This window comes from Achroia grisella, unplaced genomic scaffold (genome assembly GCF_030625045.1).
Source record: "Achroia grisella isolate CSIRO2021 unplaced genomic scaffold, CSIRO_AGI_Agris_v1 utg2167, whole genome shotgun sequence".
Lineage (NCBI taxonomy): Eukaryota > Metazoa > Arthropoda > Insecta > Lepidoptera > Pyralidae > Achroia > Achroia grisella.
The window spans coordinates 178,714-195,317 of record NW_026712716.1 but is presented as its reverse complement, the minus strand read 5'-3'; the positions used below and the strand labels follow the sequence as shown (position 1 = coordinate 195,317).

The window sequence follows — 16,604 nt, the reverse complement described above, 5'->3', positions numbered from 1 at the left end:
CATCAGCCAGCTGCCAAAAAAGTCCCGTCACAATCCAGCCATTTCAGAGATTAGCCGAAACAAACAGACAGACAGATAAAATTTGTAAAAAAAACTTATTTTGGTGTGTGTACGGTATTTATATTCATATGCGTGTAGTAAAAAACTGTTATTTCAATATTACAAACAGACACTCCAATTTTATTTATATGTATAGATTAAATATAGTATATGCACTATAGAAACCTTCCAGACCGTAAACAAACAAACATACTCATGAATACAAATTATTGTCACAGTTTTTCATTATGATACAAAACTTTCTATTTCACATGTACAATCTATACATATAAATAAAATTGGAGTATCTGTTTGTAATATTGAAATAACCGTTTTTACCTACATGCATATGAATATAAATACGGTGTATGTAACACCAAAATAACATATTTTTTAATTTTTGTCTGTCTGTTTGTTCCGGCTAATCTCTGAAATGGCTGGACCGATTGTGACGGGACTTTTTTTGGCAGGTTGCTGATGTAATAATTAGTAACTTAGGCTACTTTTATTTTAGAAAATTAAGTCAAATTCCACGCGGACGACGTCGCGGGTGCAGCTAGTATGGAATAAATAAAAAAAAATGTTTGCATTATACAAGGAATCGAACATGCGACCATATGTCGTGAATCGAAGTAAAAAGTGTGCTAAACTGCTAAACCACCGAGGTGCATTTTTAAAAATATAACTATAAAAGCGAATTCTCCATATCACTTCTTGGCGAGATTTTTTTTAATACTTCCGGCTTGGATTATAACGGTTTACACCCTGTATAACATAATACAGGAAGTACCCAGGAAGTGGACAACGTTACTGAATAAACAGCTGACATTACAGAGGGTGCTCTAAATAAGGATTCCGTTTCCAGGAAGCCATAAGAGATAATTGCAATATTAAATTTCAGATGCAAATAAACTGTACATTTTGGTAACATTATTAATAGAAGGCCTCAGTGGTCAGTTTAAAACACTGCTTTACTTCCGATGATCGCGGGTTCGATTCCTCGCACGGTACAAAAATTTGAATTCATGAGGAAAAACATGATAGTTTGTGAGCATGGATGTATGGATATTTGTTACTCTCTCACGCAAAAACTACTGTATAGATTTTAATGAAACTTTACAGTAATATAGCTTATACATCAAAATAACACATCTATACATATAAATAAAATTAGAGCGTCTATATGTAATATTGAAATAACCGTTTTTTTCTACTACATCCATAGTATGCATGCATCTATGTATAGTATGTATGTATTTACGAAAAAAAATTATCTATGTATTTGTATAAGTTGTCTAGTACCCATAACACAAGCTTTAACTAGCTTAACTTGGGTCTAGATGGCGCTGTGTGAATTATCTTGAGATTATTATAGTATAATCTATAAGTTATAATAATAATAATCTCAGGACAATAAGTAAGTATTCAATTACTGTAACATTCCACATTTGCAAACTCCAATTACACTGGAGTTCAAGCATGTCACTAGGGTTGCCAACCTTTTTTGACAATAAAACGTATAAACTGTTTTGGACAAGAAAAAATAAAGTATTTTCAAATTCCATGTTTTTATTGCTTTAAAAACGTATTTTTGTGTGCTTTCAACACTAGAGCTGTGACAATTGTCACAACTCTCAATTGACATCTAACATTTGATTCCGTAATTACAAATCGTTAAGTACCCATTATGAGTATTTTGTTTTACGCATCACAGTAAAGGTTGAAAATAAAATATTTTTGCATACTTCATTTGCATGTATATCATTACATAGTATAAAACGAAGTCGCTGTCGCTGTTTGTCCGTCTCTATGTATGCTTAAATTTTTAAAACTACACAACGAATTTTGAAGCGGTTTTAATAGATAGAGTGATTAATGAAGAAGGTATAGGAAGGTATACATATACATGTACACCCAGGCGAAGCCGGGGCGAGTAGCTAGTAAAGTATAATTACCAAATAAAGTAGAATACGTTATTATAAACTACTAGCTTTTGCCCGCGTCTTCGCTCGAGTTACTTTATCCCATTAGGTGTAGAATTTATCAAAATCCTTTCTTAGGGGATGCCTACATTATAGTAGCTGTATGCGTGCAAAGTCTCAGCCCGATCGGTTTAATATTTCACAAAGTTTCATACAAAATTTCATCCCCTATTTTATCCCCTCGGGGATAGATATAATCAAAAGACTTTCTTAGCGGATGCCTACGTCATAACATCTACCTGCATGCCACATTTCAGCCCGATCCGTCCAGTGGTTTGGGCTGTGCGTTGATAGATCACTATGTCAGTCAGTCAATTTTGAGTTATATATATTTAGATAGTTGGCAACCCTACGTGCCTGCGACCTGATTAATTAGGATCGGAAACTGTATCCTTTGAGTAATTCGTCGAAAATTTCAACGGGCAAAATATTTGCGATCAGCAATTTGAATGTTATTTCGGTTGATTGGGTATTGATCACGAGTTAGCATTCTCGACCCATACACACCCACAGTACAATGTTATGCCACAATATGTACAATTGTATATGGCCGTTTAAATTCCGGAATTGTATATCTACCTGCCTACCTACCTATTATCTATATATATATATATATAATATATAACTCAAAGGTGACTGACATAGTGATCTATCAACGCACAGCCCAAACCACTGGACGGATCGGGCTGAAATTTGGCATGCAGGTAGATGTTATGACGTAGGCATCCGCTAAGAAAGGATTTTGATTAATTCTACTCCCAAGGGGATTAAATAGGGGATGAAAGTTTGTATGAAATTTTGTCAATTTTAAACTGATCGGGCTGAGACTTTCCATGCTTAAAGTTACTATGACATCCCCTAAGAAAGGATTTTGATAAATGCCACCCCAAAGGAGATAAATTAACACGAGCGAAACCGCGGGGTAAAGCTAGTATTATATAAAAATCAATGTTATTGACTTCATTGAGAGTATGTACTGAGTTCTACATATAAATAAATATACTTATATAAAAAATAATGAAGCGAGAGTGTATAGTTATATAGTATTTACTAATTACCTACAATAATATGGGGTCACTGGCGGTCACCGCACCCCGCGCCCCCTAGCAACAGATTACCGCACGGCAGCATCCCGCGTTACATCACGGCTTATCAATGAGTGCAGCCGCGCGGAATGCGGCCTGATAACGCATCTCGTGGCCGCACTATTACGCTACTGTGACCGAGCGTCGCTAATTCGTTGCGGTTAATGCAAGTCATGTTATACACGTGAGATAATGACGATGCTCTGTTTACAGTTAGGTACGCAAAGTGGATAGTCTATGGTCGGTAACTTATTATATTTATATAGATATTATTATATAACTAGTTATTACTTCAATGATTTATTACTTCAAAATCCTTTCTTAGCGGATGCCTACGTCATAACATCTACCTGCATGCCAAATTTCAGCCCGATCCGTCCAGTGGTTTGGGTTGTGCGTTGATAGATCACTATGTCAGTCAGTTAGTCACCTTTTAGTTATATTATATATATGTAGATTGTCTACTTGAATATTTAGAGATAAAGACGTAATAGTAAAGGTATAACCTATTTATAATTCAAGTAAGTAAAATATTTGGCAAGCGAATTTGATATCATAAAAGAAAATAAACAAATATGTTTTTTTCATACATAAAATTTTATGCGTAGATAAATTTAATATGTACACACAATTCCGTTTGCCTTGTGTGATCTCACATTAGAATAGAATAGAATAGAAAATCATTTATTCAAATAAACTTACATTGAAGCACTTTTGAATAGTCATTACATTTTTTTTAATCTACCGCTCGTTCGGAAAGCTGTCTCATTACAAGAAGAACGAGCAAGAAACTTGCGTGTTGCTCTTTTAAATAATTTTATTATTACTTTACATTTTTAAGTTTATGTGTGTGAATACAAACCACCAATTAGCACTAATTCAATTAAATACTCAAATAGAAAAAATATTGAATATATAACCAACTGGTTAAACAATTAATAAGGGGAAATCAGTCATAGTGATTAGAGCAGACCAGTCCCTACAAGCAGCACCCGTTCACGAGTATGACGGATGAGCCAGCCATCACTGCGCTCGACCATATTTTAGGGAGCCCAATGACCCGGCCCACCACGCCGCCACAAGTCTGGACATTTTAGTGAGCATGACTACTCAAAACACTAGACCACGTCAAAGCTACTTACAATTGCCATCTGATAGTTATAGTATTCACATTTTACATAAGAATGCATGCGGCAATCAATACAAAAACCGCTACGCTTTCATATTTCTAAAATAATTAAATCAAGAAAGCAATGAGATAAATAAATTATAACGTTGTATGCTAATAAACTAATTATTTACTTAGAATCAATTATATTTATTCAAACCGAGCAGTGATGACTTTTTTGTTTTCTCTTACGTTACAAGACATTTTGACCACGTCGGCTGTAATTATGAAATACTCGCGCCACGGCAGGTTTTGTTCGATTGTTCATCACACAATCCCTCTATTAAGCATTAAGCATTGTTTTGTTATAGATCCCAAAAGGAAAGGATGTATTCGATTATTGTTGCAGCCTCTTTGACAGGACTTCTTACTGCCTTTAAGATACACCTAGAACATTATTTATATTATTAACCGGTTCTTAACACGAATAATTCGCCGATTCGACTAGGTTGCACTAGCCATGGTCACGAGCTGACTGGAGTAACAGCGATGTCACTGTAGATAGGTGACAGCAGTTTTTTCATCTACCGTCACTAGATTTTTCAACGAATGTTGATTAAAAATATGATTAAAGTTTATTTCAATAAGTGTCGTTTATATATGTAATTTAGTCGTTAGTCATTTATTCATAAAACAATAATACAATTGTGTTTGAATATAAGTACAGTTCATAAAAAATATTCGTCTAAATTATAATTATTTTTTTTTAGTAACAATATTGATTTATTTTTGAATAGTGATAAACTTCCAATGTCCTTCAAATCTGCAGGCAAATATATATATATATATATATATATGTGTATATAGTTGTACAGGGGTCTCATATTAATTTCCATGGTCCGTAATGAGTAATGAGAGACAAGTTATAAATTGCACGTAATGATTCGCTCCACATTATAACAAATGCTGCGTAAATTACGTTTATGTACGTTGCCCGTAAATTATGTTTACGTACACTCAGCCCCATTACTTAATAGATTTATTTTGTTTAATTCCGCTAACATTAACATTTTTATACCACTACTAGCTTTTGCCCGCGACTTCACTCTCGTTAATTTATCCCCTTAGGAGTGGAATTTATCAAAATTCTTTCTTAGGGGATGCCTACGTTATAGTAGATTTATGCATGCAAAGTCTCAGCCCGATCGGTTTAAAATTGACAAAGTTCCATACAAACTGTCATCCCCTATTTTATCCCTTTGGGGGTAGAATTAATCAAAATCCTTTCTTAGCGGATGCTTAAGTCATAACATCTACGCAGGTAGATGTTATGACTTATATATCAGATATAAATAATATATATGCCAAATATCAGCCCGATCCGTCCAGTGATTTGGGCTGTGCGTTGATAGATCATTACGTCAGTCATCTTTGAGTTATATAAGTATATTTAGATTATAATTCATTTTAATATAATATTCCAAGATACAAAGTCTTATGTTTACGTTACCTATTTATATATAGTTACATTGAATAAAAAATATCGTACATTCCTATCGTTAAACTAAGTACTACAGTCAAATGACTGCGTCTAAGACAATATTGAATATACATATATATAAAAACTTTAGATAACTTTATATTTAGATAGTATATCACTATTGAGTTTGTAGTACAGGAGAAATGTGAGTTTACAGGAGAATGTTAAAGATATCGTGCAGGGATAGAGTGCGAAACGAGACTGTTCTCCAAAGAGTACAAAAAAAGACAGAAGTACTGAACACCATCAAACGCCGTAAACTGCTATACCTGGGTCACATAATGCGGAATGAAAAACAGTCTTCTGCAATTAATAATACAAGGAAAAAACCAGGGTTGCCAAAGACCAGGCAGACGCCGTACTTCCTGGTTAAAAAACCTCAAGCTGTGGTTTGGGTTGAGCACCAGGTTCCTGTTCAGGACCGCCGCGGACAAAGTAAACATCGCTCCGATAGGAGCACCTAAAGAACAAAGAAGAATTAATTTTGTATGTTTTATGAGATCTCAATACAATATTGATAATTCCTTCCGCCACTATATCTATGGAGCCGACTGTACCGGTACGTCACGCGTGTAAGTTTGCGTCGAAACGTCAGTAGAGCCGGTAATAATTATTAGCCATAAGAAACGATGGACATTATGACCCCTCGGGACCTATTAATACACTTGGAATTCCCATACTAACGATTTCTTGCAGAACCGAAAGGACTTTTTTGGCAGGTAGCTGATGTAATAAGGAGTAACTTAGGCTACTTTTATTTTTGAATAATAAAGGTAAATTACACGCGAACGAACGGGTACAACTAGTATTCAATAAAAGTACTTTTCCGTCTTACGTAAGAATAAAATAGAATAGAAATAAATAAAATACCTTTAAAAGGCGCATTGCAAACTCTGTACATTTTTATATGTTTATTTTTCTATCACTTTTAAATGTATTTTTTTTATAGAATGATCATATATTTTATTGCCACTTTTTGCCTTACAACCGTTTGTACACGTATCTTCATTAGAGGTGTTTACCATTTTCTATCCATTATTTGATTTATACATCACACATACAGTCCACTCATTCTATCGCCTACATTTTGGTCCTACTTCGGTAGAATTACAACATTTTGGTCCACCTTCGCTAAACCAACAAAGCGACTTGCTCGGGCGTATCTAGACACGCGGGAGCGTGTCAAAGCCGAGTTCAAGTAAGAGAACTGGGGAGCAGCACCGTGTGTAGTTTTACACGAACCATTTGGAGCCTACTACTTTTGATCCAAAAACTCTTTCACATAAACCTGTCAAATTTGGTTCATATATTGAGACCTGCGAGATAAATGTGTTCCAAATTTCATAAACATATCTCAAACGGTTATTTAGATATTAATGTCCAAATATCGTCATTTTTATCACTGATCAACTATAGATCAAAATTATAACCCACTTCCAGATGATCTAGGAAGTTCAAATTTGGCATGCATAATTAGGTGAATATAAAGGAAAAAATGTTTCATATACGAAATATACTGTAGCCTTCGCAAGTTCTAAACCTGTTACTTGTCGGTTCCTATTTTATTATTATTAGTAACTAGCCATCGAAAGTAATAATTAGTATATGAGAACTAGCCAAGTCAGACCTTAGGCTACAATATATTATCGTAAATTATAAGAAGAAATGATTTTTATATTGTTATAAATACATTTCAGGACAGACCATTGAACTTGGCACCCATTTAGATCTCATCTCTTTTGTCGTAGAAGTCAACAATCAAGGTATATATCATAATATTGAACTCGGCTATCATTTCACATTTTTGTTTTTGATGGGGTTTCTATAAACGTAGTGGTGTCGTTACGACTGCCAACTAAGTCCTTGGTTCGACGAATGTTCGCGTGCGTGTGGCCAACATTGTAAACTACCATTACCAGCGTAATACCATTCAACATATAGTGTTGTAATTGTGTTGTTAACCTTGATAGCATAGTATATTATATGTTATATATGATGCAGGTAAACGTAAAAGGCAATAGTGATATTCATTGACTTTTGCCAGACATAATGCAGACATTCTATGATAATTAATTAGTTTTTTTATTAGGTTAAAAGTGTAACAATATATAATATATAACAATAAACGGTTATTTCAATATTACAAACAGACACTCCAATTTTATTTATATATATAGACTAGCTACACCCGCGACTTCGTCTGCGTGGAATTTTTCTTAATTATTTTAATAAAAGTAGCCTAAGTTACTCCTTATTACATCAGCTACATGCCAATAAAAGTCCCGTCAAAATCGGTCCAGCCATTTCAAAGATTAGCCGGAGTAAACAGACAGACAGACTGTTCAAATATGCGTATATTAAGTTTACATAAACAAAGATTATTTCTTTCTTTCTCTCTCATTGTATTATTCTTTTAATCTACCGCCATATGGAGTACGCAGAATCAACCCCTAATTATGGGTACCAAAATTATCTGTATAATTCTTATATATAAAATTCTCGTGTCACAGTTTTCGTTCCCATACTCCTCTGAAACGACTTGACCGATTCTAATGAAATTTTGTGAGCGTATTGAGTAGGTCTGAGAATCGGCCAACATCTATTTTTCATCCCCCTAAATGTTAGGGGTAGTCCACCCCTATTTTTTTTTTATTTTAAGGCAAAACAACGTTTGCCGGGACAGCTAGTATATATAATAAAATATATACTGTTAGGGAAAATACTCTCTGCTACCAAAATGTTAGGGAATTTACTATGTATATATATAGGGAAGCGTCTGTCACGTACCTGTATGGTTCTGCGGATTTCTTGGGCTTCAGGGTTTCGAAGGTATCTTCGCTAGCTTTCCAGTTTCACAGTAGGTTTAACACAGTTCTAATTTATTTTAATTCACAATACAATGCGCGTGCGCGTCAAGGCCGCTGTACGGTCAGTTCAGTACTAGGTAAGGGAGGGGAAGTGAAGACGCGGGAACTGAAAACTAACGGACTCTAATATAATAATCTGTGCTTACGATGTTACAGGGTAGATTGTGAACATATACATACATATACTTAATACGAGATAATAATAATAATTTAAATAGTTACATCTCATTAACCTCCGAGCAGTTATGATTAAAATAATATTTGACTGTTTGACAATTGAACCAAGTCATCATGACATCATTGTGATAACAGCGACCAGTCAAGTGACTATACTTTTTAAATAACTAGCTGTAAACGCGACTTCGTCCGCGTGGAATTTAACTTTATTTTACTAAAATAAAAATAGCCTAAGTTACTCTTTATTACATCAGCTACCTGCCAAAGAAAGTCCTATCAAAATCCGCCCAGACGTTTAAAGATTAGCCGGAAAAAACAAACAGACAGACAGACAGACAGACAAAAATTGTAAAAAAAATTATTTTGGTGTATGTCATCATCATCATCATCGCAGCCCGGAAGACGTCCACTGCTGGACATAGGCCTCCCCCAAAGATCTCCACGACGATCGGTCCTGCGCTGCTCGCATCCAATGCCTTCCAGCGATCTTGACCAGATCGTCGGTCCACCTTGCTGGAGGCCTTCCCACGCTGCGTCTTCCGGTCCGTGGTCGCCACTCGAGGACTTTACTGGTGTATGTATCGTATTTATATTCATACGCATGTAGTAAAAGACGGTTATTTCAATATTACAAACAGACACTACAATTTTATTTATATGTATAGATGACCACAACACTTGCTGGCAAATATTACGCGCAACCGGTTTGCTATAACACTCAACAAATATAGTATTTGTCGCGGTTGAAACTCAGTATTGTATTTGAATAATGCTATATTGATCATGTATTAGAAATATTTAGAGTTACAATTTGATCTTCCTCTGAACTTAGTCTGACGAGCTAAAGGAAAGAGACAAACTGGAAGCCTTTGAAATGTGGTGTTGGAGAAGAATGGAAAGAATTAGCTGGAAAGATAAAATAAGGAATGAAGAAGTGCTTGAAAGGATTAAAGAAAAGAGACAGATCATAGATATTATTGAGAATAGGCGGGAAAAATGTTGGGGCACTTGATACGACACGACGAACTAATTAATAACATTATTGAACGAAAAATAGATGGAAAGAGAGGAAGGGGAAGACCGAGACACAGCTATATCAAGCAAGTTAAAGAAAAAGTTGGAGTCGTGTCGTATCAACAGCTAAAAGGACTGATAGAAGATCGTGGAAGGTGGCGGGAGCTCCTCCAAGAGCACAGCTCTTAAATTATGAATGAATGAATGAGCTTCAAACCCGTAGCACTAAAATATTACCATTTACCACAAGGATGATACCACCTTTGCAACAAGGATTTTTTTTCCGTTAATTACTCATTAAATGATATTTTTTTAAGACTTATGTGTAAAAAGCAGCGGGCTACACATTCGCTCTTGTGCTTAATCTACATTCCAAATGGCTGTAAAAAAAACTAATCAAAAGTGTTTACAAGTATTAAGTTTATTTCAAACATTATTTCTCTTTCGATTTCAATTTAGTCTAAGGCAGCGCCGCAGTATATATATATATGCAGTTTATAATATTGTCAGATGAGTCTGTAAACTTATTTCTAACTAGCTGTACCTTGGAATTACTTTATAGATTGTGGAAATTAAATTTGGAATCGTGGAATTAAGTTTATAGCCTAAGTTATTCCTTATTGCATCAGCTACATACGAAAAAATCTCATCAAAATCGGTCCAGCCATTTCAGAGATTAACCAGAACAAACAGATGGACTAAAATTGTAAAAAATGTTATTTTGGTGTCCGTAACGTATTTATAGTCGTATGCATGTAGTAAAAACGATTATTTCAATATTACAAACTGACACTCCAATTTTATTTATATGTATAGACTATCATATAAGTAAGTACATCATGAGGACGACGACACCGCTTTACGTCCGATGGTCGCGGGTTCGATTCCTCGCACGACACAAATATTTGTATTCATGAGTATGATTGTTTGTATCGGTCTGGGTATTTTCTATGTATAATATGTATGTATTTACGAAAAAAAATTATCTATGTATTTGTATCAGTTGTCTAGGACCCATAACACAAGTTTCAGCTAGCTTAACTTGGGTCTAGATGGCGCTGTGTGAATTGTCCTGAGATTATTATTATGAGGACCTGCTGACTGTGTAGTGTGGTCTGTGAGGGAACAAGCCAGCTTCCCAGCTAGTTATAACCTGTTAGTTTAACAACGAGCTATTCCCACCATAGTTTGTGCAGTTACTATCAAGTGCGCCCCGCATGCAAAATAATAATAATAATAATTTCAGGACAATTCACACAGCGCCATCTAGACCCAAGTTAAGCTAGCTAGAGCTTGTGTTATGGGTACTAGACAACTGATATACATAGATATTTTTTGTTTGTAAATACATACATATTAAGTATACATAGAAAACACCCAGACCGATACAAACAATCATACTCATGAATACAAATGTATGTGACGTGCGAGGAATCGAACCCGCGACCATCGGTCGCAAAGCGGTGTGCTTAACCGCCAGACCACCGAGGTCGTAAAAATAGAAATATCATTTATAGGTTGCTTGGGAATAGTGGACTTTAAGATTATTATTATTATGAATTGCTGGTAAATTTATCAGGATGTGTTAACCTGACTTCATTCACTATGAATCATTCATTCAATATGAGCCTATCATTCATTCAATGAGCCTCGCCGTATACCTTTAGAGAAGATGTGTGCATCATTACATTAACATCAGCAATGATCAGCAGCAATCATCTAGCAATGTACCATGTCAGGTTGACCTCCACGCGGTTCCCCCTGGAAACCATCGTGATAAATTCATCTGGAATTTATCACGATGGTTTCCAGGGTAATCTCTCATCTGGCTAACTGACCTGATCTCATGCTCATCTTATCATCCTCCACTGGTGCCCCGCCAGCGTAAACCGTTAGCGCAGGCGGGTGCACCATTCCATTATCATATACTAAAAAAACATACTGAAAAAATAGCTCTTGTATATTTTAATATGAATACGATAATTTACTTTACATATTTCATTTAATTCGGAATATATATTTTCTATGGTAAATACACATTTATTTTTGATTCAACTTTATTCTATACCAGCTTATATTTCTCTCTAAATCTCTCTATACTTCTATATATATGTATCTCTACATATGAATGAAATTGGAGTGTCTGTTTGTAATATTGATATAAGCTTTTTTTACTACACAAAAAATAAATTTCAAAGCGACCCGTTAAATGGTAACTCTGAAAGACTGTGTATTAAATATTGTTTTAACTGAGAATCTTGGACTAAGTAGAATGTAGTTTTGTTAACATGTACCGAAGTTGCAGTCATTACATCCTCCGCGGGAAGCCTAACTTAGCAGTTAGGTCTTACGACTACGTTCTAAGTACACTTTAATAACAGACGATAGAAATATAAGTACTATATTCTGTATGAAATTATCTCTACTTACTTTAATTGCAAATATATCTCTGTATCTGTACATATAAATAAAATTGGAGTGTCTGTTTGTAATATTGAAATAACCGTTTTTTACTACATGCATATGAATATAAATACGGACATACACCAAAATAACATTGTTTTCAATTTTTGTCTGTCTGTCTGTCTGTTTGTTCCGGCTAATCTCTGAAATGGCTGGACCGATTTTGACGAGACTTTTATTGGCAGGTAGCTGATATAATAAGGTGTAACTTAGGCTAATTTTATTTTAGAAAAATGAAGTAAAACTAATTAACTTTTTTGTTAAATTCTACACGGACAAAGTCGCGTGTACAGCTAGTATATATATAAAACTAGCCCACTTCACAAACGTTGTTTTGCCATATAAATCAAAATTGTCATTAAAAAATAGCTGGTGATAGAAGGGTGAAAACTTAGGGGTGTACATAGTTTTTAATGTTAGCCTATATATTTTTTTTAAATGGTACGTGTGGACAACCGTTATCACTTACCCCTAAATAAACTAAACCAACCAATAGTGCTTACATGGACGAAGTCGTATGCAGAAGCTAACTAAATACAATACATATTATAATTCACTAGTGTTAACACGCGGCTTCTCTTTTTTTCTCTTTTTTTTTAAGTCGGTTTCTATGTCGGTTGATAATGTCTATAGGCACCAGTTACTTCCATCGGGCGGGCCGTCAGTTCGTTTGCCAAGTTTCCAAATTTGCAACTTGTACAAAACAATTCTTTAGAACAACTTCAAAACCAAACCAAACGTCTGAGTCTGAATTATTCAAAATGGCTGCCGTTTAACTAATGACAAAGTCAGTCAAAGTTTTTAAAAAAAATATTTCATATCGCTTCGTCCGATCGACTTCGTCCGCGTGGAATTTAATAAAAAACTTAATTAGTTTATAAAATAAAAGTAGTCTAAGTTACTCCTTATTACATCAGCTACCTGCCAATAAAAGTCGCGTCAAAATCGGTCCAGCCATTTCACAGATTAGCCGGAACAAACAGACAGACAGACGAAAATTGTATAAAATGTTATTTTTTGTATGTACCGTATTTATATTCATATGCATGTAGTAAAAAACGGTTATTTCATTATTACAAACAGACAATCCAATTTTATTTATATGTATAGATATTACTTATATTATATATTACTTCATTTTGCGGTATCTACCAAAAAGTCCATGAATATTCAAATGTTCGGATTGCAACATAATGGCGGAGACTTTTTGTGTCCGTTTTTTATGGGTCCTTTTTATGGGGTTATGGGCGTGTTAAGGTCAGCATCCCGTACTGGTGGTGGATGGTAGTTACCACCACGTCAGAATTTTAATTACGTTGATTTAAAATCTATACATATACTTAAATAAAATTAAAGTGTCTGTTTGCAACATCGATATAATAGTTTTTTAATACATGCATTTGAATATAAATACGGTACATACACCAAAATAACATTTTTTACAATTTTTGTGTCTGTCTATTTGTTCCGGCTAATATCTGAAATAGCTGATGGGACTTTTATTGGTAGGTAGCTGTTGTAATAAGGAGTAACTTAGACTACTTATTTAAAAAAATCTCCAATTAACTTTTATGTTAAATTCCACGCAGACGAAGTCGCGAGTACAGCTAGTGTTTAATAAACCTAAGTTAGCTTCGAACGTGCTGTCCCTTTTTCACTGTTAAAACATGACCTGACTATTATAGAAGTCGTTGTGAAGGTTTCACAACGGGTGGAACGTTAAAAAAAACTCATAAAAATAGGACCACCCTGTATAAAGTCCGAATAGACTCCATATGGTTTCAAAATTCGATAAAATGTATTGAGAATAAAAATAGTATACTGCACTAGTGACGTAGAGATTCTGCAATTTTTTTATCGATAAACGCCTTACGTCACTTCGCGGTATGACAATGCCGCCGGTGGAGTCGGAGCCGCGCCGCCGCATAATAAAGTACCCGACAAATAAACAAGCCCGGCAAGAATCTAGCTCACCTTGGCTAATATTTCCTACTTACCTACCGTACTGGACGCGTAAGCATCGCCTCCGTACCAAGAAATGCGACACGACAGCACTAAACGGAAATTTTATCATACGTAGGTAGTGAGCAGACACTACCTGCCGGTAAATAGTGTTGAACTTGTGACAGGTTATATTGTTTTGAAAAAAGAACAATATTTATAATCATACCCAGCAAAAATGAGTTTTATTAACACTCAATAAAGTTATAAATAGGTATGTATACCTACTACACTTGTGACAAGTTATATTATTTTGAAAAAAGAACAATATTTATAATCATACCCAGCAAAAATGAGTTTTATTAACACTCAATAAAGTTATTAATACCTACTACACTTGTGACAATTTATATTATTTTGAAAAAAGAACAATATTTATAATTATGCCCGTCAAATATGAGTTTTATTAACACTCGATAAAGTTATGAATAGGTATACTACACTTGTGACAAGTTATATTATTTTGAAAAAAGAACAATATTTATAATCATACCCAGCAAAAATGAGTTTTATTAACACTCAATAAAGTTATAAATAGGTATGTATACCTACTACACTTGTGACAAGTTATATTATTTTGAAAAAAGAACAATATTTATAATCATACCCAGCAAAAATGAGTTTTATTAACACTCAATAAAGTTATTAATACCTACTACACTTGTGACAAGTTATATTATTTTGAAAAAAGAACAATATTTATAATCATACCCAGCAAAAATGAGTTTTATTAACACTCAATAAAGTTATAAATAGGTATGTATACCTACTACACTTGTGACAAGTTATATTATTTTGAAAAAAGAACAATATTTATAACCATTCCCAGCAAATATGAGTTTTATTAACATTCATTAAAGGTATAAATTAATTAGCTTATACAAAACACTAAGTACCTATATGTACATATATTACAAAATTATTATTTGTTATTTAACTTGAACAATGTTCGAATATGAATGATTTATTATTAAATAGCAATATAAAATATAGTCTATGTGTAATTCTGATGTATAAGCTATATTACTGTAAAGATTCATCAACATCCGTTCGGTAGTTTTTGCGTGAAAGAGTAACAAACATCCATAGTCACAATCTTTCGCGTTTATAATATTATTAAAATTAAAATATCATAGAGATCGTCTCATGGATACGGCTAGCCGGTAATATTTTATAATATGAACAAATCGAGCGTGCTATTTACTGAGTCAATCATTCGGTCGGTGTGTTTATTGATTTTTGCCGAACACACCTGTTAGTTTAGCAATGGAATCCAATTGCCTCATATATACCTACCAAGTATCTACAACGATTAAATCTATCTAATCAATTTCAAGTTCGAAACTCCTACATACATTGTGGAAAACCTAATTTACAATAACTAACTGGTATTAATTAGATTATTTATTTTGTAATAATTTTGCCAAACGGCTGGCTAGGCGTATCGCCGCTATAAATTGTAATTACTTTTAGGTGCCTATATTTTATCGCTTTTAAGCAAATTCAACATTTTCGAACCGGAAACCAACTTTGTTATTTAAAAACAATGTAGAACTAAATAGAAAAATGATAAAACAAGTAAATAGTAGTAGATATCTTAAGTTGAATATAATGCGAAAATAAACGTCAATGAAAAATATCGTCACTGATACATACCGTTTTGAATCGAAAGGGCCAACAGTTCGCCGTCTTGCAGCCATCGTAGCTCGCTAATTATAGACATATCAGCGTTGTACGACATTAATGTGGCATGATAACAACACAACAACAAACACCAACAACAATTAACCGATCGCTCGGCACATCACTCAACAGATACATCGATCACAACACTAACACTGAGCTGAGCGAAACGTCAAAACATTTTGATGCAACTTGAATTATTCATAAAACTCGCGGCACAACACTATCAAAATTATATAGGCTTCTAAATTCAAAAACACTGTTTAGAAGCGTGAGTGTACGAATTCGATCGGTCCGCGTTCGTGGATAGTTACGGAACGTCAAATTTTGACAGCTGTTCGAACTCGGGGTGAATGAACGGCGCGCGCGCGGCTCCAACTGGCGTGCACTGCGCGTCGCGCTCCAAGCGAACTGAGGGACTGAGCACGCGAGCACGCTGACGACCGCGGCCTGCACGCGCCCAGCGGGGGGCCGCCTCACATGTCCTATAAACGATGCCCTATCGATAGCTTCGTGAAAATCGACAAATCGCACAACACTAATGACTCTACCATGTGCTAGAAAAATGTAGAAATTAATATTTTCTTTAATAAGCAAACGGATTTTTTCTTATTAAATATCTAACAGATATCTAGATTTATATAA

The 16,604-nt window shown here is 34.6% G+C and overlaps 1 protein-coding gene across 1 annotated transcript in view; it reads right to left on the bottom strand.

Moving 5' to 3' along the window:
• The window catches only part of LOC131842365 (rho GTPase-activating protein 7), a 396,667-nt gene extending 380,330 nt beyond the window's left edge, over nucleotides 1-16,337 (bottom strand). Inside the window, exon 1 of the mRNA XM_059190907.1 lies at nucleotides 15,933-16,337. Within this exon, the coding sequence (XP_059046890.1) occupies nucleotides 15,933-16,017 (85 nt within the window). The 5' untranslated portion in view covers nucleotides 16,018-16,337. The remainder of the gene's footprint in view (nucleotides 1-15,932) is intronic.
• Between the last annotated feature and the right edge of the window lie 267 nt (nucleotides 16,338-16,604).